This window comes from Festucalex cinctus, chromosome 2 (genome assembly GCF_051991245.1).
Source record: "Festucalex cinctus isolate MCC-2025b chromosome 2, RoL_Fcin_1.0, whole genome shotgun sequence".
NCBI lineage: Eukaryota > Metazoa > Chordata > Actinopteri > Syngnathiformes > Syngnathidae > Festucalex > Festucalex cinctus.
This window is the reverse complement of record NC_135412.1, coordinates 23,671,576-23,696,508: the sequence shown is the minus strand read 5'-3', so window position 1 is coordinate 23,696,508 and position 24,933 is coordinate 23,671,576. Positions and strand designations below refer to the sequence as shown.

General features: G+C 39.4%; 1 protein-coding gene across 11 annotated transcripts in view; it reads left to right on the top strand.

The window, feature by feature from the left end:
• LOC144014206 (uncharacterized) overlaps positions 1–24,933 on the top strand; it is a 58,982-nt gene that overhangs the window by 2,223 nt on the left and 31,826 nt on the right. For all 11 annotated transcript variants that reach the window (XM_077513834.1, XM_077513835.1, XM_077513836.1 and 8 more), the window contains exon 2: positions 22,446–22,506. In XM_077513834.1, coding sequence (XP_077369960.1) covers positions 22,446–22,506 — 61 coding nt within the window. The remainder of the gene's footprint in view (positions 1–22,445; positions 22,507–24,933) is intronic.

Below are 24,933 nucleotides of genomic sequence, written 5' to 3'. Positions count from 1 at the left end.
CAGGAAAATTCTACCAATAATAAGGCCCAGATCTATTTTACATGCATCACTAGAATGCTCCTTTTCACACTGCACTTAGCAGAGTGCAGCATGCCGACATCAAACCCATTCATTGTGTATGTGCTGAGGGGCAGCATCATCAGGCAACTGGGGAGAGGAGCTATCCGAGTTACATAGGGTACTTTTGGTGGATTTATTTAACAAGTAGCCAATGGCAGGATTAAGCAAAACAAGTTCCTGCCGAGCCATTCGTTTTTTCTTAGCTGTTTGTGTCCTCCTCCTCCTTAAAATGTGCAAAGTCAGGGCTTTCTTTTGCACCAATGAAGGGTACATCATGTTGAGGTTGGGTCTGACCAGTTCTCTGTTTTTTTTTGTTTTTTTTCACTTCCTGGTAGGTTGCTATGGCAGCACTTCCAAATATGGGCATGCTAGCAACCGGTAATTTCATGTTGCCGCGCGACTCACTGATGAAGTGCAGTGTTAAAAGGGCTTTGCTGACCTGCATGTGACGCTCTTGAAAGCTCAACTTTGAACTCTCTTGTGCATTTTTCATGAACAAAGTTTGTTTCAGGAAGTAAAATGCTTCAAAATGAGTTCACAAACTCACGAGAATACATCTTGTACCGCGCCCGTTGATTTTCACCGATCCGAAGCACCGATCGTAGAGCAACATTATGTTTGGGGGTGGGATATGCAGCTGTGACGAAACCAGGAAGCGTCAACACCTTAGGGATCAAATTAACCATTACCTAACATGGACGAATGGATGCTGCAATTAATTCTGTTCTCACAGCATTACTCACAGTTTCCATGTTGAATAGCGAGAGGCGCTTCGTGCATTTCTAGCTGGTAAAGATTAGGAGTGTGACGATATATCGATATCGCAATAAATCGTGATACTCTGTCTCCCGATAGATTATCGATACGTCTATGCAAGTATCCCGATATTTGTAGTTAATATACAGCCACTATAACGGCTCCATTGTTCCTGAATTATTGAGCAGTTACTTGGCGGGTCACTAGGGGTAGCGCCTCATAAGAGTGGCGGGGAAATGGATGCAAGTCTTCAGGCAAAGAAGACTCATGAGCTTAGTTTTATTATTATTATTATTATTATTATTATTATTATTATTATTAATTATCGTTTATTATTGTTATTTTATATATATGTTATATATGTTTATATATTATATTACATATTTATATTATATTTATTGATATTATTATATTATGAATTATTTTTAAAATTTGTATTATTTATTATTTATATATATTATAATACATTATTTATATAATATTATTATATTATATATATTTTTTTATTATTTAGTGATATTTATTTATTATTTTTTATTTATTTATTTATTCATATTCATATTCATATTCATATTATTATTATTATTATTATTATTATTATTATTATTATTATTATTATTATTATTGTTATTATTATTATTATTATTTTATGATTAGTTTTATCGTAGATTATCGTGGATTTATGGCCTGAGCAATATATTGATAATCATGGTATCATCATATGGTGTGATAATCGTTATCGTGAGCCTTGTATCGCATATCGTATCGTATCGTGAGGTAGCCAGAAGTTCCCACCCCTAGTAAAGATGTTCATGAAACGGCGAGAACGAAGACGACATTTTCATTCCTGGCCGTGATTGGTCAAAACAAAAGTTAGGTAGACCCGCAGAAAACCGTATCGTCCAATCAGCTTGAAGTATTGTTTGGAATGTCCCGCCTTTCCTGAGAAAATCATAGTGGAGCAGTCCCAGATTGTGGTGAACTCCCTTGTGTGAATCACAATGATCAATCTGGCTATTGCCAGGTTCGTAAAATAGTGTTAACTTTATACTCAACAAAGATGCTTAGAGGTCATTGTTCTTTCTTGGCTGACAAAAATCTTCGAAAGATCCCTCCAATTCATTGCATCAGATTCCATCTTCCCCATGTGCAGTACAGATGTGCTTCAAAGAGCTGTGAGAATGGCCGTCTTGGCTTGAACATCTTTAAGGTCAGCGTTCTCTATCGGACTCTTCATTAGAAGTCCGTTTGCTGCAGTAATCTTGGAATTCTCCTGCCATGGTTCTAAGGACCGTGACACCCATGTAAAAGCGCGTCATGGGCCAGGCCAGATCGCGGGCAGCCCACTCAAACGAGCCCTGACAGCCAGTGTCACATTCCATTCCTCACGGACGATGCCCCTCGACAGAGAGGACACTCATCCGGGGCATTCTTCCTCAGATATTGGCATCTAATAATCTGTGCTGGGGAGATTCCCGGCGACCAATTAGGAATCGCTTTCATTTCCAAAAGACAAAGATCCAACCCAGACTGACTGGAATGTCTGCTTACTCAATACCTTCTGTTGTTTATCCTAAAACATTTCAAGAAACAAGGGTATTCTCACCAAGCACTTCTGGGATGCTATGTTCTGTAGCTACAGTATGTGTTTGTAGGCTCATGCAGAGGCCGATGACATGTAGTCAATCTTTCATTTTTGTTTCACACCCCAATTGCTCCAGAAGAATGCTGGCAACTGTGCCGTTGACGTCTTCTGGGTAATGTTATGGCTTCCGCTTGATGCTATATATCCCCAGCTGTGCGAACTTGGCTCTGTTTTGCAGCACATGTTTACAGAACTTTTCGTCTCTTCCATACATGTCTGGAATGTATTGAAGGCACTTTGTCAAAATCAGATCCAATAAGAGCCGAAAAAAAGAAACATTTCAATCTAGTCTTGCATCTTCAAGTGAGTCGAAAGGTAACTTAATCAATCATTGTCATTGCTTTTGTGATCCATTCTTTCCGACAAACATCTGAAGTAATGTTACAGGCTCGTCTCTGGGAAGACACAAGTCTGTCGCTAACCGGCCCAGAGACCTTGGCTAGCCCCGTGTTTAGCGTCCCCGCGACACAACACTGGGCCGTTATGACTTCCAGATGTGGTGGATAAACTGCACGACTGTTTGCTCCTTGTCCTCTCGCATGTAACGCAGGCTGCTCTGCTTGCAGGAATGAATGAGCTCAATTGTTGAAGTATCAACTCCGTATCTGGTTCATCAAAGCTTTTATGTTTTTTACATCTCAATGAGAGAGTGTTTTCCACTGCGTCCATTAGGGAGATGGGTTGGAATGTAATCCCATCGAGGCGAGTCTCAGAGGAGTTGGAGGAAACGGACTCTCAGGGCCTGACACGTTTTAAGCATCCCACAGATTGACGTGGTGTGTTTCTGTGCATGTGCGGATGCTGGGCAGTATCCAAGCGAACGGGGGCTGAGTGGAAACCGCCCAGATCCATAGGACCCTCTCACACAGTAGCTCCGTCAAACTGGCGTGACACAGAGTACCAGATGGGTTGAATGCAAGGATGGTGCAGTCGCAAACACAGAAGCCGAGTGTGTGCGAGTACCCCCCCGACCACCAGCATCCACCCCACCCAGCAAGGAACAGTTTTACTGTGTTTAACGACGGTCTTAACTTCCTGTTTGAAACATCTGTAAGAGAAACTCAATTGAGTGTTTGTTTGTGGGGAAAAGATCTCCAAGAGCCCAAAATGGTTTTTCTGCGCAGTTGATCACAATCAAGTCGACACTTTGCTGCAGTTCACTAGGTTTTGAGTTGTGAATTTTATTCGCACCCCCGTTGATCCCCCAACTGTCTGTGTTGTTTGCCACTACCCTGTGAGTGCATAATGGGGGCCCCCCTCTCCAAGGCAACCCCTGCCATGGCAACCAGCCCCTCAAAGGAATGATCCTCGTCAAGCACCAGCGTTCCTTCAGCTTCTGTTCTCCTCACCTGCTCCACTACTCAGCAGCGGAAAACCCAAAACACATTCTCTCTTTCGACCCTGGAATCGCCCAAGTAGGACCGAAACTTTGACCTGAACACGCCGCAGTAATTGGCGTTACGATGGTGATAATTGTCTGTTCTCGAGCCAACAAGTGAGGACTCTGTTCGATTCTCTCTCTTTTTTGAAACCTCTGTCAGACTGATCTCACAGGACAGTGAGGGTGGTGGTTTGGGGGGGGTTGTGGACGTCCGGTGGGACTTGACAGTCTCTGCTCGGCTCATTAAATCTCCTCATAAATCTCGGTAGGAGAGGCAGCCACCGGCATTGTTTTTGCAGCATCGACAGATGTGAACGACCTCCAAGGAAGGATGGTGTCTCGCTACCTCCTCCATTTCGTGAGGAGTTCAAAAGTAAATGCTGAAGTCCAAAATCCAAAATCCAAAACCCTGATTGCTGTGACTTGATTTCCTGGAAGACGTTTATCATCATCCACTTCTTTTCAGAGCATACATGTCATTCCAAAGACGTACTGTTAAAAGAGAAGTCTTGATTGACTGTGTTTGGAAATGAAGGCATAACAGACGCGCTCTTCAAAAGTTTGCAGCCCGATGTTATCTTTTGTCTGTTGTCATGTCTACGGCACCGTGATAGTTATCACCCACGACCGTATGCAGGCCCGTTTGTCTCACTATACACAACGGAGGACTTCTGTCTGTTGCGGAATCAAAGCCACCAGCTTTTCATGCTTTTTCCATCGTCACGCTGTGGGATGCCGATTATTGATTTCTGTCCCTCTGGAGCGTCCTGGGTCGAGGCAGGAGGAGAAGGCACCCCCTGCTAGCTCTGCATGCTAATCCCCTGCCATCTGCTTTCTACCTCAGGGGAAGGCTGCGTGACGCCTCGGTTGTCCCTTGAGGACCCGGCAGCCTGAGAATGACCTGAGCGCAAATGCAAAGTGCCTCCCTCTCCCTCTGGATTTCTTCCTTCTTGGGTCGCCCACCCAAAGAAATAAACTTTCCTTCAAAGTACAATGGATCCTAGCACAATAGAGTGCTTACTCTGCCTGAGTGCTGATCAATAGATGTAGACATGATTTACGTACAACCTTTTGAACATACTTGCCCCCAGACTTCTTTGAGTAGCAAGGCTTCTACTGTGTGTAGGATGTGCAGCTCCTCGCTGACATCATCGGGCGAATTTGGGCAATCCTGCAGGTGCCTTTTTGTAAGTGTTAATTTGGTTGGGCTATTTGCTACACTCATCCACGTGGCAGTTCCGAGGTCTTGGGTTCAAATCTGTGTTCCGGCCTTCCTTCTTGGAGTTTGCGTGTTCTGGTCTCCTTGTGCTCGTGTTGATTTTCTCCAGGTACCCTATTCCCTCCCACATTTCGAAAGCATGCACGTTAGGCTTAATTGAATGCTCTAAATGGCCCATTGTGTGTGAAGGTCGTTTGCCTCGATGTGTCCTACGATTGGCCGGTGACCAGACCAAGGTTAACCCCACCTCTCGCACAAAATCATCTGAGATCGAATCACCAGGCTGTGATGCTAGTGAGAATAAGCAGCACAGAAATGATGGAATCATTTAGAGCTGTCAAAATTAATCGATTGACAAGTAATCGATTATCAAATTAAGCAACAACTATTTTAATAATCGAGTAATGTTTGCAGCCATTTTTTTTAATTTAAAATTGTCCAAATCCTTTGATTTCAGCATATCAACAGTAATTGTTGACTGATTTCTGTCGTCATTGATGAAAGAAGACTGATTATCATCTGTGTTTAATCAAAATAAGAGATTTGCAAACATCAGTTTTTACTTTGGAAAACAATGACCAAATTGGTAACATAGTACAACATCAACCCCTCTTTTATTTAAGCACTATACAAATACGAAGTGCGAAAATAAACACCAATCGCTGCTTAATAAACAGAAATCAGGGGGGGGGGGGATGCTTTAATGCAAAATTAAAATGAATCTGATTAATCGATAGAGTAATCCATTTTAAAAATATTCGACAGTGATAGCATTAGAATCATTAGTGAAGTTTCTTTCCCCCCATTACTTAAGCGTGTCGCTAATGTTGAAACTGCATTAAACAAGCTCATGAAAAATTATCTCACACTCCAAGTCAAGTCAACGTCATCGCAAAAAAGTTCAGGTCATAAAAGCTCGCAGCCACTCTGCGGCAATAAGTTGATCGAGGACATGCAGCGCCCACTTAATGGAAACTGGTGAGAGAGTCCCAGGGGGAGGGAAAAAAAACAAAAACAAAAAACTGGCATCCCTCATCCGCCTCCACCAACCTGCCATGCTGGCTTCAGTTGTCCACTGCAGCATCACTTAGGCTAATTGCACTTTGCTTCCTGTGCATATAGATAAAGATGCAATAATGCATTTGGTGTTGATGCCATTAAAAGATTGCATCCCGGGAATAAAGTATAAACTCGTTGTATCATGTACAGTCTACTGCTTTCTCACACTTCTTAAAGATTATTGCTATTGAGAATATGAATGGCCATCCTAAAGCCAAGAACAACATAATAACAACGATGTTCCAGTAATGTTATTATAATGGGGCCTACAAGGCCAAGCCTAATATTTGTTAGAAAACGAATTTTCCTGTAAGAAATGATGGAAAGTCATAATCCATTCCAGATTCAAACTGCCGAATTCATAAATCCTTCATGAACTCTATTTGCAATGTTAAGCAACACTTTAACATTACCATGTCCTGGATGACTGAGAATATATATACAGACAACTTTCTATACAAAATGGAAAGCATGTAATTTTTTGCAGCTGTATTTATTTCTTTTATTCCAAAAGGAAAGAAAGCTTTGTTATAATATTTGAATAATAATTAGAGCTGTCAAACAATTACATTTTTAATCTGATTAATCACATCTTGAATTTTTATTAATTACGATTTATTTATCCCTTAATTTTTTTTCAAAATTTTTTGCGCCGCAAATTTGAAATGTTCATTTTTAATGTTATGAGGGCATCTTCAAAAAAATTTGTATCCTCCTTTTCTAATCAGTTATTTGCATAGTATAAAATGAAAAAAAAAAAAGACCTGGGACAAACGTAAACATTTATTAAATACTTTACTTGAATGCATGTAGTTATATTCACTGCTCAAACTCAAAACTGTGCTACCCAACGTCAGCATCCGTTAATACTAGGGATGTAACGATAAGTGTGATATCGTGACATTAAAACTGCCACAATATTGTCGTCGACATGTTCACGATATTTAAATGCAACTAATCTGTTCAAAATTTAAATTTCCATTTGGGCAGTTCTAGCACCCTCTGGTGGCTAGTTCTTTTGGGCAATTTAATTTTCATTAGGGATCTTTTGGCCCTTCTATGTTTAAAATCTACACTAATTGTCAGACGAAGGGGAACGTAATATACCTGTGAGGCATGTCAGTATGGGGACAAACTCAATGTGTGCGTGCATTAACAGCACAACAACAACACCATAATAATAATAATAATAATAATAAAACATGATAATAATAACAACAATAATATAACATTACTGTTATGGACAAAAGCACAATATTTTTTTTTTTTTTAAGTATGAGCTCTTTTTTTATATAATATTGTGACCTTTTTTGAATATCGCCAAACTCCACACAATGTTGTGATAATTATTGTATCATTGGCTTCGTATCTTGATATCGTATTGTGATGTTTACCATTACATCCATAGTTAATACATGATGAATGCGATAAGTTTTAGGTACAGTGACAGGCTGTGAGAAAAAAATGTTCCGTTGTAAGTTTAAGCAGCAAAAAACCGGAACAGCCTCAAGTGAAAGTTCCATTGACAATTTATACTCAGAAGGGACTTGGTGGCCACCGGTCATCATGACAGCGCCCCGTGCAGATGCTAATTGACAGCAGATGCCAAAGAGGCATGAAGCCTCATCCAAAATCTTCTTACAGGTCAAGCACCGTCAGTTTTTGGTGAGAATGTGTTTGAATGACTGTATTATTTATTCACACGGAGGTCCAGAAAGAAAAGCAAGAGGTCTGACCCGAGGTGACAGAGAGCCAGTGTTCTCTAAGAGTCATGAAGGTTTTTGTTTTGTTTTGTTTTTCTCCCCCAAGTCTTTCACAGTAGCTGTTTGAGTTTGGTACAGGCTGGGATTAGAATGAAAGGCTACACCCTTTGGTATTTAGCGTTTTTATTTGCAAAACCTGGCAAAACACCAAAGGTCCAGACTCCACTGGTCTTGTGCTCTCTTGTTTTATTTTCCCATGGTGGATAGGATAGGATTCGACATGCAGTATATACTATGTACAGCATGTGTTGACAGTACTCTTTGTTTATATGTATGTGTTTGTGTATGTACACAAAAGTACACGTGTATTTGTATACACACCATATTGTCCAATATTTTTACCATGTGCGTCAGACCATGTATTCAGGTATCACTGGAATCATCCAATGCTAGCTAACAAAAAGATGGGCACACAAATACAAAGCTCTAGTATGAATGTTTTGCGTTTTTTTTCTCAGTAGTTCAGCCTTGGTGGAGGTATGTGCTCTGCTTTGGCATTCTATTATTATTATTATTATTATTATTATTCTAATTATTATTATTATCATTAGTTTTATTATTATTATTATTATTATTGTGGGAATTTTTATGTTATTGTGATTTTTATTCTCCACACTTTTTTGCCGCGTAACAACTCCCACATAATACTTCCAATTTACACTGTTCAAATTTCAACTAGCTTTGACACGACGAGAGGAGGTAGGACTCAGACGCAGAGTGTAAGTTGGCCAACAAGGCTGCAGCTTTAATTGCACGAAACTCAAATCGCCTCTCAAGGAGGGAAAAAAGGCTGAACAAAAAGAGCTCCAAACTGGAGATACAAAAAAGGGCACTCAAAAACAGGGACACCAAAAGGCCCTCCACAAGGGAGGAAAACCAGGGCAAACTAAAGGCACAAGGCAAGGCTAGGCTAGGCTAGGCTAGGCTAGGCTAGGCTAGGCTAGGCTAGGCTAGGCTAGGCTAGGCTAGGCTAGGCTAGGCTAGGCTAGGCTAGGCTAGGCTAGGCTAGGCATCAAACAAGGTCTGTGGTACTAGGACTGGGAGGCCGCTTCCATGCACTGAGATATGTGACACTTCGGCAACCAACTGGAGAATGAAGGTGGCTTTTATTGTCCGGGTTGATTGGAAACAGGTGGTGCTGATCATGGGCGTGGACCGGTAATCATTGAGCTGCAGGAAGGGTAAGTGACCTGGGGTGAGAGTAGAGTCAGGACTATCAAAATAAAACAGGAACATGACTGTAAAACAAAAGCATGAACCGCCACTCTGGTGGCGGCGTGACAAGCTTAAAAAATTGACACCTGCTGAGGTATATATCAACTGATTCCACATTACTTACAGTATTTGCACAATTTAACATTTAATATAAAATTTTCCCCAATCATTTTCAATGGGACAGACATTGAACTTTTTATAAGTATCACTTTCCTCGCCCACTTCCATACATATAACTTATCATCATTACCAGGTGTCTGATACTGCTCAGTGGCAGAGTTGGTAAAGTGCATTGTCCAGTAACCAGGAGGTCATAATTTCATAATTTATCTCTCAATTTACTTCATAAGCATTTCACATGCATTAAAATCTTAGCATCCATCCATCCATCCATCCATCCATCCATCTATCCATCCATCCATCCATTTTCTTGGCCGCTTATTCCTCACAAGGGTCGTGGGGGGTGCTGGAGCCTATCTCAGCTGGCTATGGGCAGTCGGCGGGGGACACCCTGGACTGGTTGCCAGCCAATCGCAGTCTTAGCATTCAGCTATTAGCATTCAGCTTTTATCAGTCCCACGCAATTTACTCTAGTTATTATTATTATTATTATTATTATTATTATTATTATTATTATTATTATTATTATTATTATTATTATTATTATTATTATACTGCAATTGGCTGGTAACTGGTTGAGGGTGTACCCCGCCGACTGCCCGAAGCCGGCTGGGATAGGCTCCAGCACCCCCACGACCCTTGTGAGGACTAAGAGGTTAAGAAAATGGATGGATTATTATTAGAAATACATTTTTGGGCCACCCTCCCTCCGTCAACAAAAATGGAAGCAGGGCTCTGCCCGGCTAGTAGATAACGTAATATTATTCACTCTCTATATATTATTTTCATTTAGCAGAACGTTTTGGGGGTCCTTTCATGTTGACCGTGAGACGCCCCTGTCTCTGCCTTGAATTGATACTTGATCATACAAATGACGGTGGGAAAAAACTTCTCCTTGTCGTGTGGTCTCCAAGACAATTATGTATGCAGTACATTTTAAAATTTCATGAGATACTGAGCCAGAAAAGTACCTGGTAACCCTTTTAACAGACAGCCTTAATGCATTTTATTTATGTTATTTTTTTAAATTTAATTTGCCATATCTGTGAATCAAACACAAGACACGCATGAGTACAAGTCGCCTGCATGAACCAAGATGCTTCTTGGATTAGCTGGTTCTGTTTTTGCTATACGTTTGCCAAGACGGCCGATTGTGGGGTCAAAGTCTGGGCGGCGGTATTAACGTGTCCAAATACAGGACAGAAGCACAGAAGGGCATCGGCAACTTCTTAAGTTAAACAACAATAAAAACATATATATATATATGTACATATATATATATATATATATATATATGTATACTGGTTTTCATCCAATTAGTCTTTCTTAACGTGTCCAAATACAGGACAGAAGCACAGAAGGGCATCGGCAACTTCTTAAGTTAAACAACAATAAAAACATATATATATATATATATGTATACTGGTTTTCATCCAATTAGTCTTTTTAAAGCTTTTTTTTCCGCATTAGAAATCAGTTTGCATGTGATGTTAAAAGACCATTTCCAGTCTTACAAGTGTTCAAACATTATCTAACATGAATAGAAGAGCATGAAAACTTCGCTTTAATGATGAAGCGTTAATAGGATGGTGAGTTACGACATATACCTTAAACTTAACTCATTTGCTCCCAAAAACGTATAAATACGTTCTATTTGAGAGGTTTTCAGTGTGCCAAATACGTATTTATCCGTTTTTATTTTTTTATTTATGCTAGAGCATACAGAAGGCTTTGATGCAGCCTCTCAATTGCAAAGAACAATTGAAGAAATGGTAGCTGGTACCAAAATGGCCAGCAGGGGGCAGCAGAGCAAAGGAGATCAACCGGGGCCATGTTGGAAAAAAAGCTCAATTACTCACAATTCTAAATACAGATTTGTGAATAATGATGAAACTTAGTTATATTCTAATACTAATTGATGCAAAATGGAAACGGATAGAAATAAGAGACTTTAATCTTTCTTTTGGCAGGTTCCAAGTTTTTATTATATATTTATAATATTCAGTGGGCCTTGCAAAATCAGTCAAAATCCAGTAAAATAGCCGGGAGTGAAGGAGATTGCTTCTGTGAAAATGGCTGCCAGTGAATGAGTTAATTGTGTGTTAAAAGAAGGTCTGCACAACCTTGATGTCATACTATATATAATGACACTTGCAGACGTACTTGATTGCGACTGTGCATAATTTTTTAGTGAGCCACTCTGTTGGAGACCTCACTGCGATCGAAACGGGCGATACGAAGTGACATTTCGTGATCGTTTGACTCGTCCTGCTTCACCTTATTTCATCAAACTTCTACACGTATTCCTTAGCGCTTGTTCTCGTTCTCTGTCTGTCAAGAAATGAGACTGTTGTATAACGACAAAAACTCTTGTGCACTTCTTGAAATAAAATGTTTACTTGCTTCAAGCTGTTTATTTACCACTCCCAGAAGTTTAATCAGTGTATGTTTAAACACCAAAATGTTTAACCCAAACATTATTCTAACCATGTATTGTAAAAAAACAAACAAAAAAACACCACACAGAGTCAGCTAATGGAAACTAGCATCTATGCTACGGCCATTAACTGTTAGCTTACCACACAAGCAAGCATATAACAGCGCATGATACAACAATACTCACAGGCACACATTCTCATATCGGAGGCTTATTTGGCTTCACCAATGCGATGACGGTCAGTGTCAGTACTTCCAAATGGAAAGTGACTTGCAAGAGAAATGACTTGATGCGACTTGTCAGCATGTAGCCCGTAGCAGAGGCTCAGTGGTGATGACGGCAGTTTTGTCACCTCCCGGGACCGTTACGACCTCCTCTCCTTCAGCCTGTCAGCCAAGATTCTCCAAAGTTTTTGCATTCATCATCATCAAAATGAACTTTTTTTTTTTTCACCTAACCAGGGCCAAATTTCACAATGTGTAAGTCAATTGGTGAGTAAATTGATAAGTATAAAAACATTACCTGTACTTTTGCTGGGTGGTTTGTCGTGAGATTTTATTTTCCTTGGTTCATAAACGGTTGTGAAACACTAATAATAATAATAATAATAATAATAATAATAATAATAATAATAATAATAATAATAATAATAATAATGCATAAAACTGCCACAATATATCGTCGTCATCATGTCACGATATTAAATGCAGCACATCTGTCAGGTTGATTTCCATTTGTGCAGTTCTAGCACCCTCTGGTGGCTACTTTTTTCTTTTTTTTTTAGTGCATTTTAATTTTCACAAGCCATGTTTTGGCCCTTCGATGTTTAAAAACGGAGTCAATATGTGGATGAACTCAATGTGCACTTGCATTATCAAGTAAGTGCCTCAATATTAAGTGTTTTTAGAGATTGTAGGTTGTTTAGAAGCATTGCTGTAATGTACAAAAGCGCAATATTGTTGTTGCTTTTTTTTATTTTTATTTTTTTTATTTTTTTAGTATGAGCTCATTTTTTATTTTTTTTGCAATATTGTGACCTTTTCTTGTATCGCCAACCTCCCCACAATATCATGATAATTATATCGTGACCTTCATATCGTGATAATATCGTATTGTGACGTTTGGATATCGTTACATCCCAACTGGTTACTCTTGTGAAGAAAAGAAAGGCGAAAGACGAATATATTTTGATTTCCTGCGCTAGTGATGAGCATTGAACGTGTTTTCTCCTCCCTCGCTGCCTTTTGTCTCACCGCCATCGACTGCCACGTTCGGCTTTGACTGCAAATGAGCTTGAGGACAGATCCGATTATTCAGCACAAGCTGCACTCACTTTGTCACTGCCGAATCGAACCTTCCAAGTCACATGACGATGTTTTGTGTCAAACCTCCAAACGGAATCTTGCGGAGAGGACAAAAATCTGCTTGTGGAAATTCTTGGATAGCGTTTTTATCCCGGGGCTGAATTTCATGTGGCCCGCAATCATCCTGCTTTTGTTTTGACGTGCTGTGGCTCCCTCCCATCCCCCGATACCGGTTGTGCAGCCATTTGTGTTTACATTGCACGTTCATCTTTTGTTTTCATCGTTCCCTCACCCCACCGCCCTCAAATACAGAAATAAGGAATCACAAGCTGATAACAGCAGATGGTATGATATTGCTTAAGAGGTGAAAATTTGCCGCAATGATCATTTTAGCACAATAATTTCTGTTGTATCAACTCCTTTTTGATTTGGTGTTTTGCCATCATACAAATTACAAGGACTGTCATTCTTTTTGTGTTCTGTGACCTTTTGAGCAATTGTGACTGACATTATATGGACAAATGTTTTAGGAAATGGCCATTAATCAATGTATAGTATTTATCTTTTTTAACTTTGGACTGAGATTGTTAATGTACCCCAAAAGTGTCAATTCAATTTCAACTAGAGATAGACCAATATGGGTTTTTTTTCAGGGCCGATACCGATGCCGAAATTAGTAGTCAATTATCTTTTTTTTTTTTTTACAATACAAAAGCCAATCTTGACTTTGTTGTAATGAGGGCGGCATGATATTGGAAAATTATGCGATATGCGATATAGTTGCTGAATGTATCAATATCTATTATTGCGATATTTAACATGTACCTAAAAAAATTACATTTTATTTAATGAAAGAATCCCGTGACCCTTGTGAGGAATAAGCGGTAAACAAAATGGATGGATGGATCTAATGAAAGAATTCAATTTTTTTTCATGCAGTAAAATAAGCAAACTCAATATATTCCTAGTTAATTTTGGAATGTCGCCGGTGACGCGCAGGTGAGAGGTCGTCGATGGCATGCGGGCCGGTTGGCGGGTAGCAGCAGATTTGCTGCTGGGCTCCCGATGCGAGTGCCGGTGACGGCGAGTCAAGCGTGGTTGTAATTACCTCTCGATAATGTTCAATTTATTGGATGGCAGTGCACATTTTAGTTCGAGGCTGACTGATCAAATTCAGATAAAAGCATAAAATTCCATATGAAACTTATTGCATGTCTTTGCGATATGCATATTGCATGGACCAATATCCCAATAACAATATTTTTTTATATATTGTGCAGCCCAAGTTATAATGTCTTAAAGCATGTTTATTAAACAATTTTTAGACTTTACATTTCTAAAAAAAAAAAAAAAAAACTTCAGGGAGCTATCAAGGTTATCAGTACATCTTATAAAATTAAATGGAAACTAAAACAAGTAAATACCATAATTCTCTATAGTTGTCTGCAGTAAATATTTTTTCCACAATTTAAAAATACCTGAAATGTTAAACGTTCTCATGTGTTTGTTTTAATGTCGAACAAAAACATACTAACTAGGGATGCAATGATAATGGAAATATCGTGATATTGCCATTATTAAAACCGCCACAATATATCGTCGTCGTCATGTCACAATATTAAAAGCAGCACATCGGTTCAAAAAGTCAAAAAGTTGATTTCCATTTGTGCAGCATTTTAATACCCTCTGGTGGCTAGTTCTTTAGTGCAGTTGAATTTTCGCAAGGCATGTTTTGGCCCTCCTATGTTTAAAATCCAGGATAATGGTCAGATGAAGGCGAACATAATATGACTGTGAACAATTTAGGGGTGTGAATTGCCTAGTACCTGACGATTCGATTCGTATCACGATTCACAGGTCACGATTCGATTCGATACCGATTAATCCCGATACGAATTTATAAGTCGATTGTTGCGATTTTTTTTCATTCAAATTTAGAAAATACTAATCAGTAAGCTTGTAGAGTGTAAGATTTATATGAAAATGTATTATTTATTTATCTGAAATTTCAGTCTTATAGAGGTTGTAATCTGTTTCATGTTTGAACAGCATTAAAATAAAATATTAAGGCTTAATGTTCCGTTCATATAACATTCTTCCATGCTCAAGGTGTGAATCCTAACCCGAAGTCAGACATTTTGTTGAATATTTTTCCATTAAAAATGGAAGTTTAAAAATCGATTCACACAAAAAAAAAAAAAAAAAAAAAAAGGCAATGATGATAAGACGTTGAATCGGTAAGACTACCGAATGAACAATTCAGAGCTCTTAAAATAAATAAATAATAATAATAATAAAAAAAAAAAATCGATTTTTTTTTTAATCGATTCGAGAAGCGCGCGATGTAGTATCGCGATATATCGCCGAATCAATTTTTTTTAAACACCCCTAGTGAACATAGTCAATATGTGTAGGAATTCAGTGTGCTTGTACGAGTTCCTCAATATAGATATTATATTTGTATTATAATATTTGTAATATTTTTCATTGCTGTAATGTACGAAAACACAATGTTGCTTGTGTTTTTTTTTTTTTTTAGTATAAGCTCTTTTTTTTTTTTTTTTTTTTACAATATTGTGACCTTTTGTATCGACAACCTCCCCACAATATGATGATAATTATCATGATAATTGTCGTATGGTGACCTTCATATCGTGATAATATTGTATCGTGATGTTTGGATATCATTGCATCCCTAATATTAACTCAGTAGTCTTCCTTTGCTGCATGCAACATTTGGAATGTCGCCGGTGACGCGCAGGTGAGAGGTCGTCGATGGCATGCGGGCCGGTTGGCGGGTAGCAGCAGATTTGCTGCTGGGCTCCCGATGCGAGTGCCGGTGACGGCGAGTCAAGCGTGGTTGTCTGTCACGCAGCCGAGCCCGCTCAAGGGAGGGATGTTGTTTTGGAGTCAACATTGCTGCTCCTTCTTGTCGGTCACTCGTTGAATGCAGGTGTTGCTGGCATGAGACTGTTAAGTGAAACATAACCTCTATCAGAGGTGGGAGAAAGTCATATTTGCAACTTGCAAGTCATTAAGTAAGTTGATTTTCTTATTAACTGAATGTGTGTAACACACATGAAGTTTAGTTCATGTTTGACAAGCAGGTGAGCTAAACTAACCTTAACCCTCAAAAGAGCCATTTTCAGTCAAATAAATCACAAAAAATCTGTGTGGAGCCGCAAAATCTTTAAACATGTGATGAACCAAATCATCCATCCATCCATCCATTTTCTTGACCGCTTATTCCTCACAAGGGTCGCGGGGGCTGCTGGCACCTATCTCAGCTGGCTCTGGGCAGTAGGCGGGGGACACCCTGGACTGGTTGCCAACCAATCGCAGGAACCAAATCATCCATCCATCCATCCATTTTCTTGACCGCTTATTCCTCACAAGGGTCGCGGGGGCTGCTGGCACCTATCTCAGCTGGCTCTGGGCAGTAGGCGGGGGACACCCTGGACTGGTTGCCAACCAATCGCAGGAACCAAATCATCCATCCATCCATCCATTTTCTTGACCGCTTATTCCTCACAAGGGTCGCGGGGGCTGCTGGCGCCTATCTCAGCTGGCTCTGGGCAGTAGGCGGGGGACACCCTGGACTGGTTGCCAACCAATCGCAGGGCACACAGAGACGAACAACCATCCACACTCACGCACACCTAGGGACAATTCGGAGTGCCCAATTAACCTGCCATGCATGTCTTTGGAATGTGGGAGGAGACCGGAGTACCCGGAGAAGACCCACGCGGGCACGGGGAGAACATGCAAACTCCACCCAGGAAGGTCCGAGCCTGGACTCGAACCGGAGACCTCAGAACTGGGAAGCGGACGTGCTAACCACTCGACTACCGTGCCGCCCGGAACCAAATCATGTATTAGTCTAATGTAGAGAGAGCTAATTAGTGCTGCACCATAACAGAAAATATGTAGTATCCAACATTTTAAGATTCATTTTCTTCTACCTTTTGTCTTCTGTTTTTGGAATTTTTTTAATTTTTTTTTTTAATTTTTCGGGTTGTAATTTATCAGACTTTGTTTTTCAGGCATTTTTAGACTTTTCTGCCTTTGTCAAATTTCTGTCAGTTTTATGGACACATTCTGGTAATTTTTCTTCCCTTTTTTGGACATTTTATGACTTTTATTTTATTTTATTTTTTTTACTTTTTTTTCTCCTTTTTTGCTATCAATTTTCTGAGATTTTTGATCATTTTGTGGACATTTTCTTGGATAATTTTGGGGATTTCTTTTGTTTTGGATATTTTATAGTTTTCACATTTTCACTTCTGTCTTTTTTTTTTTTTTTTTTACTGAATTTTCTGACTTTCTGTCAATTTTCTGTACATTATATGGTCATTTTCTGCCTTTTTCTTTTGTTTTTGGACATGTTTTGGTTATTTTTCCTAGGTTTTCTTGTTTTCCTTTATCAAAATAAGGTTTCAGATTTTTATTTATTTATTTATTTATTTATTTATTTATTTATTTATGTATATAAATGTATATAAATTTATATTATATATTGTATAAATAAATATTTATATAAATTTTTGCTATTTTGCGAAAAATATATGTTAATTTTCTGTTTTTCTTTTTTTGGGACTTTTTTTTGGGACATATTTATTTATTCCTTTTTAGTCTAAATTGTTAATTCAGTCAAAAAATATTTTATCTAAAAATTAAAATAAATATGTAAAAACTAATAATATCTACATTTTTTTAAGACATTCACAGGGAGCCACGGGAGAGGGACTAAAGAGCGTCATGTGGCTCCAGAGCCGCAGGTTGCAGAGCTAAACTGACGTAGCTTAGCCTGCATGTCTTGGTGGGTTTTATCATGATGGGTAAAGCTGGATGTTATCGTGGTCGTGTCTCTTATTTTTCAGTTGTAAACCTTTACATGATGCCATTTTTTAAATGTAATCCTAAAATCCATATGTTCAGATGGCGCTCCCTCCATGATACTTGCTTCATGAGCTGGTCTCTACACGAGTGGAGTCACATCAATACCACGTCAAGTCGAGGCTTTCAAACGTTTGATCCAAGCAAGTCTGAAACTTGTTGACTTAAGTCTGTCACGTGACTGAAATCCTGCACTTCTCCGTCTCACTGCTAACCCGAGACAGGTTTTAATATTTACACAGCGCGACAGCCCACAAGTACAAGTGAGAAAAGCAGAACTGCTGTCTAGCACGCGCAGAGCACAATTAATGTTTAACACTTGACGCTGTTGTGCAAAGGTGTGTCTGTGTACTGACTGCTTGCACTGTGTTGGAGTGCGACTTTTTTATGGCTGTCAGAGGTACTGGCTTAAGTGAGGTAAGGTGTGATTAAAATGAAGGAGATGCGTCCCATGAAAGGTGACGTGGGTCATCAACGGTCAAAACTAAATTTAAAGTTAGGTTTGTTTTTTGTTTTTTTAATTAAATTTAATTGAACGTTCATTTTTCTGATGACTTTTTACTTTTACTCCCTACGTTTAAAAATAGATATCTGTCATTTTTACAACTATATCAATCTAGGTGAGTCACCTATATCATCATCACCTAAGGTGACATGACGATTAAAAAAAAAAAAAAAATCAATCATGGTTGAAATTTTGATTGATTGAGATCTTAGGGACACTGCAGTGACATGGAGGAACATGATGCAGAAAGCATTAATGATGACAGACGTATCTGATTCATAAAAGCAAATTATTGCCCATGCAAGGTTTTATCTAGAGCTGGGGTGTCAAACATACGGCCCGCGGGCCGGATCAGGCCCGCAAAGGGGTTTAATACGGCCCGCGAGACAATTTTGTAAAGTGAAGAAAAAAAATAAATAATAATATTGTCGGACCAATTAATCAGCCAGCCACAATAAAATATATAAATTTGTAATTTCACAAGCAGTCCTAAGATGAGTAATGTAACTTACTGACTCGCCCTGGAAGTCATTATTTTACATACAACTTAATTAAAGTTGTGGTTTGTTTAAAAAAAAAATATATATTTTTTTTTAATCATGGACCAACATAAACGTTTTAAATATGACACAAATTCAATTACTGGTACCACAATTACATATGATAAGGATTAACATCTTCATTAACTTCATTAACTGTGCCACACAATGCATTCTGAGAACTATATATATGCAAAACAGATTTAACACGTCCGGAACTCATACAGGCAAACTGCTGCTGCGTTTCGTTTGCATTTGTGTTAGTTTTTTTAACAATAGAATACAGTTGAGCTCCGTAATTTGCCCAAAAATCGAAAAAATCTTCGTATAATTGTTTTGAAGTTATATACCATTATTTTACCGATCCGGCCCACTTAGTAATATTTCTTCCATGCGGCCCCTGAGCTAATATGAGTTTGACACCCCTGATCTAGAGCCCTTCGGCGTTATTGTGACCGGTTTTCGGCTTTTGATGGTTCTGACCAAGTCATTTCAAAATAAGATAATGCCCAGGGGTTTTAAGGGATACTTGACTCATTGAACCATTTTCAGCAGTGAAAAGTGAATATTTTGTCCAGAATTAATTTGATAACACCATTATTTTTCATGTACAATTAGTACCTTTAAAAAGTAATTTTTCTACTTGTTGTGGACTGATGATGACATCACCTGTACTGAGGAAGTAAGTAACGGCCAATCATGGCTCACCTGTTTTCTGGGTTTGGTCAGACAACTGAGCCATCATTGGTCATTACCTACTTCTTCAGCACAGGTGATGTCATCATCAGTCGACAGCAAGTAGAAAATTTACTTTTTAAAGGTACTAATTGTACATGAAAAATAATGAAGTTACCACGAGAATTGTTTGGTGTTTTCTCCAAGAACGATTTGTGGCGAATGTGTTGTGTCTTTTGCCAGCTTGAGAACCAACCGGTTTCTGGTATTCAAATTTGTGTAATCTGTGGGGGGGAGACAAAAAACAAACAAACAAAAAAAAACAAAAAAACATGCATGTGTATTTTATTCCGTTGTTATGATTAGCTATTTGGAAAAAAAAAAGTGAGTTCACAACATAAACAAAGCTATTCATAGGAACATGTTTTGATAGCTTGTTGCACTTTGCAATTTATTAAAAGAGGGAAACTATGTATTTTGTGGATGGAAAATATTTTTTTCCATTATGCTTTTACTTTTAACTTGAGGAGTTGAATCAGTACTTCTACCTTTGCGATATCTTAAAATAGAAGTAAATCTGTGTTTATAATTAATTACACATTGTCAGTACTTTTCCCACCTTGTTGTTTTTCATAAACAAGAAGTACAATATGATTCTATATTTATCATCCCACATACAGTCTGTTTAATTTTTAATCAGGATTTGGAGCAGGGCTCAAATCGAAAAAGCTGCGCCACAAAACAGACGGATTCTGCCCGTTGGCAGGCGAGCTTTATCAAGCTGCTCAGATTCATTTCCTGTGTCTCCAATGATCAAGTCAAATCTGAGGATTAGGCCAGTTCCCGAAAATCCAGCCCGCGGTCCCAACCGCCTCACCGCATTTTGCCCCCCATAGCCTCATTTGCTTGGCTCCAGGCAGGAGGTCAAGACGGGGAGCAAAAAAAAAAAAAAAAAATCAGCATTCTTCCTTCCCAGGGACTCGGGAGGATGCGTGTGTTTGTTTAACCTCGTAGTCATGCACTTTCAAATTGGGAAGCTTGGAAGACGAGGCTTTGGAGTTAATGAGGAGTTGATAAGCCTTTATCAGTATAGGCTATAAGTTATGCAGCGGACGACTTTGTTCACAAATGACATGTTCCGGAAAAAGTGAATTATTTTGCATTCGCTAATAAGCTCGTGGTGTACTGTTGAGGATCTCTGTCATATTTGCAGTAGACTTGGACGAGGTAGTACAGGGAGTCCTCGAGTTATGTTCCTACGCTAACGATGTAACCCGGATTTTGTCAAATTTCCCCATTAATAAAGTCAATATTTACATCAAAATTATTTGCAAAAAAAAAAAAAATCTAAAATACATAAAAAAAATTAAAAAAAAAGATGCTGTCCGACTGAAAGCCAAGTCTTTGCGGTGTTAATTGGTGTCTTCTTTCTGCGATCTTTTTATGATGTCTAGCTTTGTTTCCATGGTAAATGCTTTTCTTTTGACTGGACCAACATTGATAGAAAACGTAGCTTTCTTCTTTGGGGCCATGATATGGAAAAAGAGGGCAAAAAAGCCAAAGATACTCCCACAAGTGCACAAGCGCTAGCACTAGCTAAGGGCTAAATAGTGGACGAGGGGAAAAACACTGCAGCCAAAATGGCGGACGAGGAGACAAAAGGTTGGACAGAGCCAAAATGGCGGCCCAGGCGTAACCGTTGTAAAGTCGAAACTCCTTAGGTCGAGTGCGACTTAACTCGAGGACTCCCTGTATTTTCATTTTGCCATCAAAAGTCCAAATAGGAGCCAAACTATTTGCTCTTCAAGAGTCACTGTTTATATCCACTCTGTTAACCGCAGCAGGATGCTCCGTGCATGAATATCCTGACTGTCCCAAAAGAGGGGAAACACACAAATGTGCTTAAGCATTAAATCATCACTGTCACGCCGCCACAATGGGCATGCAGTTCCGAGAACTTCACAAATCATCACAACAACTCGAACAACTTGGATTCTTAGCAGTTGGCGAGCTGAGTGGTGACGATTGTAATCACTGAGTAAACACTTGGCCTCTTTTTTTATTTTTATTTGTTATTTTTTTTATGACCAAAATCTCTTCAGTTAAGTTGTAAAAGTATTCCAGTGAATTAGTTCTGCCATAATGTGATCGATCAAATGTAAGCTAGCTATTGTCCTCTTCTTGTAAAGGGATCATCAATTGTCATCACTCTTCAGGGTTGTCAAAGTCATTTTTCTCGCTGGTCATGTTGTTGTTATGATGCTTTCGCTCAGAGGACAGTTATGAAACCTACTTTAGCTAGTTTTTAAGAGTGAAATTTGCTTGTCCGCCATTGTGGAAGTCGAGATCTGGTAGAGATAAGCTAGCCTGGAAACAGAAAGACAAGGAGACCCATTGACATTTGTTTCTCTGTGTAATTGTAATCTGTTTTATAAGTGTTGAGTTCTAAAAAACAATGACAATGTTCCTGTCATAAACAATAACGCTCGCTACACAGTAAACGAGATGGTCCACTGAGACTGAGAAATGGGTAAATGAGAATGAAAGCCAACATTCTATTTACAATAAATAATGTCTGGATGTGGTCAATTATGTAAATGAACTGAATATAATGATAGTTTTGCAGACCAGTACATTTAGCAGCTATTCATCAAAAGTATTTAGTAAGAACATATGGTGTTGTCAACTTCACAAATACAAGTATAATAATTGGAAACATTTTTATGTATTACAGTCCGGACTTCCGCATGCAACATTGCTCAACAGCAAAACAAAAACAATCACTGTATGGGTTGTTGTGTTGATGAGATCTTGCAACAATTTTCCAGTTTTCCTAACACGCATTTCCTGCTTTTTCCGTCTCTCTCTTAGAGCCCATCCAAGCAGACGCTTCAGCATCGTCGTCGTCAGTGCAGGCAGCTCTTCCAGTCTGGTAAGCTCACACGTCACTTCATTATTTTGGATGCAACCTGGCTGTGTGGATCTTGTTGTAATTGCAAGTTCAGCTATTAGTGTATTTGCTTTTCAGCCATGTGGTCGCATTGTGGTGCCGAGCAACTGGAGCTTGATGTAGACAAATGGTAGCCTTTTGACGTCTTGCATCGATAGGAAATTACAGTACAATTAATAGAGGTGCAACAGTTTCAGATTTTGGTGCTAAGGGCTAAATGGACTTGATTCATAAAAGCAAATTATTGCCCATGCAAGGTTTTATTTAAAGGGATACTTGACTAATTGAGTGAATAATAATGTTATATGTAATAATATGTTAATATGTAAAATATTCTCTCAATTTGCTTTCAAGCATTCCCACACAATTTCTCCAAAAATTGCACTTCATCTATTTACGATAGAGTTTATTAGTTCCGATTTTGTTTTTCTGTTGTAAAAAGCTGCAAAAACATGATCGTCATATTGTGACAAGACAAGGAATGTGTGTCAATTGTGTCAAACCCACGTCAACATTCTTTGAAAATGTACATTTTTAACAATAACAAACTGAAAATAAATAACAAGTAGACGGTATGTACCCTCTTTTTCTTTTATCTTAAAAAAACAAACAAAACATATTTCAGTTTCTTTCCATTTCAATCATACTTAGATAATGAAATGTTTGTCGACAGCCTTTAAAATGGTGATTTGAGCAGTTTACAACACAACACATGTAAGCATTTTGCAGCCAAATGGTGAGATATGTTTCTTGGGAGTACCAAGATGGTGGCACAGCGGCTTCAAAAGTCAGCGTGCGGTCGTGGATGGTGGGGCTCGCGGGAGCTTCCCCGCCCGACCGTGGCCCGGGGCCTCGGGGTTGAGTCAGCGGCCAGCGGCCGGTCGGTTGCGACGGGGCAGCAGCGCGGCGAGCGGCGTGCCGGTGGCCCCCGGCGGCGGTCCCACCGCCTCTGCCTCGCAGTACAGTGCAGTATAAAGCTTTTTGAGGGAGTGTGATTTGCTTGCCGTTTCTTGCTTGTTCCTTAACCTCCACAAATAGCCCGCAGGAATATACATTTTGTTACATGTCATGAAGGGATTCCCTCCTCCTTGGATGAGTAACATTTGTTGTCAAGGAAATGCAGCTGTTAGTCATTAGGATGGCAACTTCCTCGTCGTATTCACAGGAGTCTGCAAGTCTCGAGCAAGCTCTCCTGCCACTTTGTCCCGTCGTTGAAGTTATTTTGGTCACAACCAAAGTCTGCTTGGGGGGGTTGGCGGGTTATGGCCTGCTGCCAGACAGTATATGTTGCACTACTTGGACTCATGACATTTCACACTCGCTTTTCCCATGACTCATTTTTTAAGTGTCTGCCAGATTAGTCCTGCCATTCACGGAGACGGGAAGTTGGGAGCTCATGCTCGGAGAACAAGAAAATATTTATGAGCAGCAGAAAGTGGTCCTTTCCTGTCGTCTAATAACTTCACTCTTTTGTTTTAGCAGGAAACGACGTGCACGTGCGAATGGCAAAATTTAGCCATGCCTCTTGAATGTTTTTTTTTTTTTTTGGTCTATAATTAACATGCTAACAATGTGTTTGCTCCCAGCCTGACAGTCCTTGTGGGTTTGGCACATGCGTTTTGGGGGCATCATTTAAAGGCCTGTAGATATATTGGGCCGCAGTGTGCAATGTAAACAGTCACCACCGATGATCAAGATGGCTGGAGTGACGAAATACGTCTGTTAGAAGTAGTGTTAATTTCATCAACAAAAATTAAACAAAAAGGATTTCATGAAGTTAACACACATTTTTCACCGTACTAAAACTAGACTATACTAGACTAATGCTGAGTTCAGACTAAAACCGAAAAGGCGAACTGGAATGCTTCCTTCGTGATCGTTTCACCACGTAGAGTTTTTTTGGAACGATTGCCGCTCATTCGTGCGGACCAGAGTGGAGGAGGCGTGTCCCTTGGTGAACAAGGAAGTGGAGCACTTTAGCGAGTCAACAAAAAGTGAGCACCTCCGACTACTTCCACTTCTTTCCTGGGACTACACAGCCGTGGCACTATTTTCTCTTATTTTGAGGTACGTGATAGCACTTTCGCTTTTTTAGTGGCAATCTGGCGGTCGGCAGTTGCGCTAAAAGTAGCTTTGGCAATGGCTACTTATGTGAGTGTGCGGATGTTCGTCACGAATGTCCAGATTTTTGCTGCTGCGCACCACGTCCCAGCGCGCCAAACGCCTCCTGCGCGCTGCCCCGCACTTTTGTTCAGTTGCGCCGAACCGCCTCCCCCCGCTTTTGGTGTGAACGCAGAATAAAACCCTCATTAATCAACAATAACTGGGACTAAATCGGTCTGCATTTTTGTCGACTAATGAAGACAAGTCGAAAATTTTACTTCACTTAATAAAAACTGGACTAAACTC